Consider the following 2657-nt stretch of genomic DNA (forward strand, 5'->3'; position numbering starts at 1 on the left):
TCTTCGAAATAAACGAGAGATATCTTACTACACTTCTATGAGAAACATCCATTTATGTCAATAACAAGTAACTACATTTTAAATACGGTGAAAATATTTATACTTGTTAAAAAATATTTATCTGAAGCATCTTTTAAATTCGTTCTTTAATGTATGCTTGTATTGTCATAATTTAACAGTTTAGTAGTAAATTAACAACTTTACTAGTCTTGATAACTTAAGTAACCGTCTAGTTTTTTCATTTACTCGTTCTTGTTAGAACATATAACGGGATAACCAAAGTTTCATCACATAAAACGCTATCGGCCAAACCCATCTCCGGAGTCCCCACAGCGAATTTGGGGTAACACTGTTCATTAAACGCATTCAAAATTACTAGCCAAAAATTGCGAAATTTTTCTGGTAGGGTTTCAATTCACATTATTATTATCGAAAAGCCTTCATCCTAAGATACAGGAAGAACTCACATCGTGAAAAGAAAAGAAAAAAAAAACTCGTAAACAGCGGAATACCTCGGTTATGTCGAAAATTCCAGAAAAAGAAGACAAATTCAAAGCAATTTGAGCAAATCATCAGCGCCACTGAAAGTGAAGGCACCACCTTCTTCCAAATTGAAGACCTTAACGACACCGTCTTCCGCCAAGAGCGCGTACCTCCTTGACCTAACACCAAGCCCAACGGGCTTATCGCTCAGATCCAACTCGGACCCAATGGCCTTCGTGAACGTTCCGTTACCGTCAGAAAGTAACAAAACCTCGTCGTTGACTTTCAGGTCCTTCTTCCACGCCTTCATCACGAATGCGTCGTTGACCGAGATACACGCGATTGTGTCCACGCCTTTGGCCTTCAGCTCCGCTGACTTCTCCACGAATCCCGGAACGTGCTTCTGCGAGCAGGTTGGTGTGAAGGCTCCCGGGACGGCGAAGAGGATGGCCTTTTTGCCCTTCGTTAGGTCGGAAATGGTGGTGGTTTGAACCTCGCCGGCGTCGTCTAGGTAGGAGAAGGTCGCTTCCGGGAGCTTGTCGCCGACGGCAATAGTGGCAGAGATTGTGGTGGATTTGGTGGCGTAGGATGGGGTGCGGAAGGTGCAGGGTTTGAAGGGTTTGGAGTGGTTGAATTTTAGGGAGAAAGGGGAAAGGGGGAGTTTAGAAGAGAGGGATTTGGGTGGAAAGAGGGCGGCGGAGGTGAGAGAGTGGGTAGTGGTGGGAGAGGTGAGGAGCCTGGAGAAGGTGAGAGATGCGGCCATTGAAGAAGGAGGAGGAGCTAGGTGGCACTAAGAAAACGGAAGTGTAATGTGTTAGTGTTAGGTTTTTGTGTTGTGTAGTGTGAAAAGGTAGGTAGGGAAGAGGTTATGAGAGTGAGTTTGTTGGGTGAATGAATGGTTATGGTAGGGATTGGCTTGGTTTGTGACTTTGTGGTGTGGTGTGCAATTGTGAATTGTTACTCTGTCTTTTTTGGGTTTGGGCCTAGTTTGGGTTTCATTACGGTTGGCCTCGGTATAGTTTGGATTTGGGCCTTTTTGGGTTTTGAGGGTTTGCGTATTGCCTGTGCGGAAAGAGAGTTCTATGTCAGGATAATAGTTAAATTAATTTTTAAAAAATGACTTATTTTTTAAATTCGTTTTTTAATAGTTTTTGTCCATGATTAATGACATAGCGGTGAAAATATTTATACTTGTTCAAAAATATTTATCAGAAGCATCTTTTAAACAAAGAATAAATGACTATTTATATCTATCACAAATAAAAATGCTGACATTTGTATCTATAATAGTCTTAAACTAAAGTTATACATAGATACCTTCTATATGACAAAAGTGTCTTGACTTGAATTTGAGCTTAGTTCGTGAAAATCCGATCCTACGTAGCTCTGCCTACTTTATCTTCAACCCCTCTCTCTTACTCACTCTCTCTCTTTCTCTTCAACCCCACTCTAAGCCTTTCTATACTATGTGCTATTTCTTTCTTTTTCGTCCTTTTTTTTTTTGGTACTTTTTCTTTTTCGTCTTTAGTCAACGAAAAATTAATCACTTGTTAAAATCCCAATCCCAAAATCGATATTTTTTTTATGGTGAGCCCAATATACTTTCTTTATTGTGTGTTCAGAAGCTTTACTATAGTGGAATGACAAGTCCAATTTATAAAATTAGTTAGAAGCTGATGAACTATGAAAGTAAGTAAGAGAAGCAAAGGGAAAAGTTATATTAAACCCAAAAAAAAAAAAAAAAAGGATATATATAATCTGACAAGATTTGATGTATGTTGTTGGGTTTGCAGTTTGTAAAGGCTAAAGAAGAGACTTCATGGGACAAGTAGTCTTGCACAATTATTTCATTGCCATGCATGGTTCGTTCTTTTCACTTTTTTCTTTGTATCATTAAGCTATCAGAATCTGACAAGCACAAAGCAATTTCAATATGCATTGTTGGTAGCAGCAATAAAGGCCCTCTTCTCCTCTCCAAGTGCCCTTCCCCAGCAGCTTTAAAAGAAGGATTTGGTTCAAGAGATTTTATAGTTTTGCAAGCATTCCTAAGTATTCCAAAAATATTAGTGTTTTTGTGATTTTGGTAATTGATCTTAATTATTAAATAAAAATATTATTTATACAATAAAATTATTTATTAAAATTAATCATTATATATTTTAATTTATTTTTAA

The 2657-nt window shown here is 38.0% G+C and overlaps 1 protein-coding gene across 1 annotated transcript; it reads right to left on the reverse strand.

The window, feature by feature from the left end:
* LOC107613891 (peroxiredoxin-2E, chloroplastic) lies at positions 404-1440 on the reverse strand. Its single transcript, XM_016316082.2, has one exon. The coding sequence runs from the start codon at positions 1244-1246 to the stop codon at positions 551-553; it is 696 nt and encodes a 231-aa protein (XP_016171568.1). The 5' UTR covers positions 1247-1440; the 3' UTR covers positions 404-550.

The sequence above is a fragment of the Arachis ipaensis genome, chromosome B08, assembly GCF_000816755.2.
Source record: "Arachis ipaensis cultivar K30076 chromosome B08, Araip1.1, whole genome shotgun sequence".
Lineage (NCBI taxonomy): Eukaryota > Viridiplantae > Streptophyta > Magnoliopsida > Fabales > Fabaceae > Arachis > Arachis ipaensis.

What these genes read in the sequence shown, in the direction of transcription:
- LOC107613891 (XM_016316082.2), bottom strand. Translation starts at nt 1,246, where the DNA reads ATGGCCGCATCTCTCACCTTCTCCAGGCTCCTCACCTCTCCCACCACT.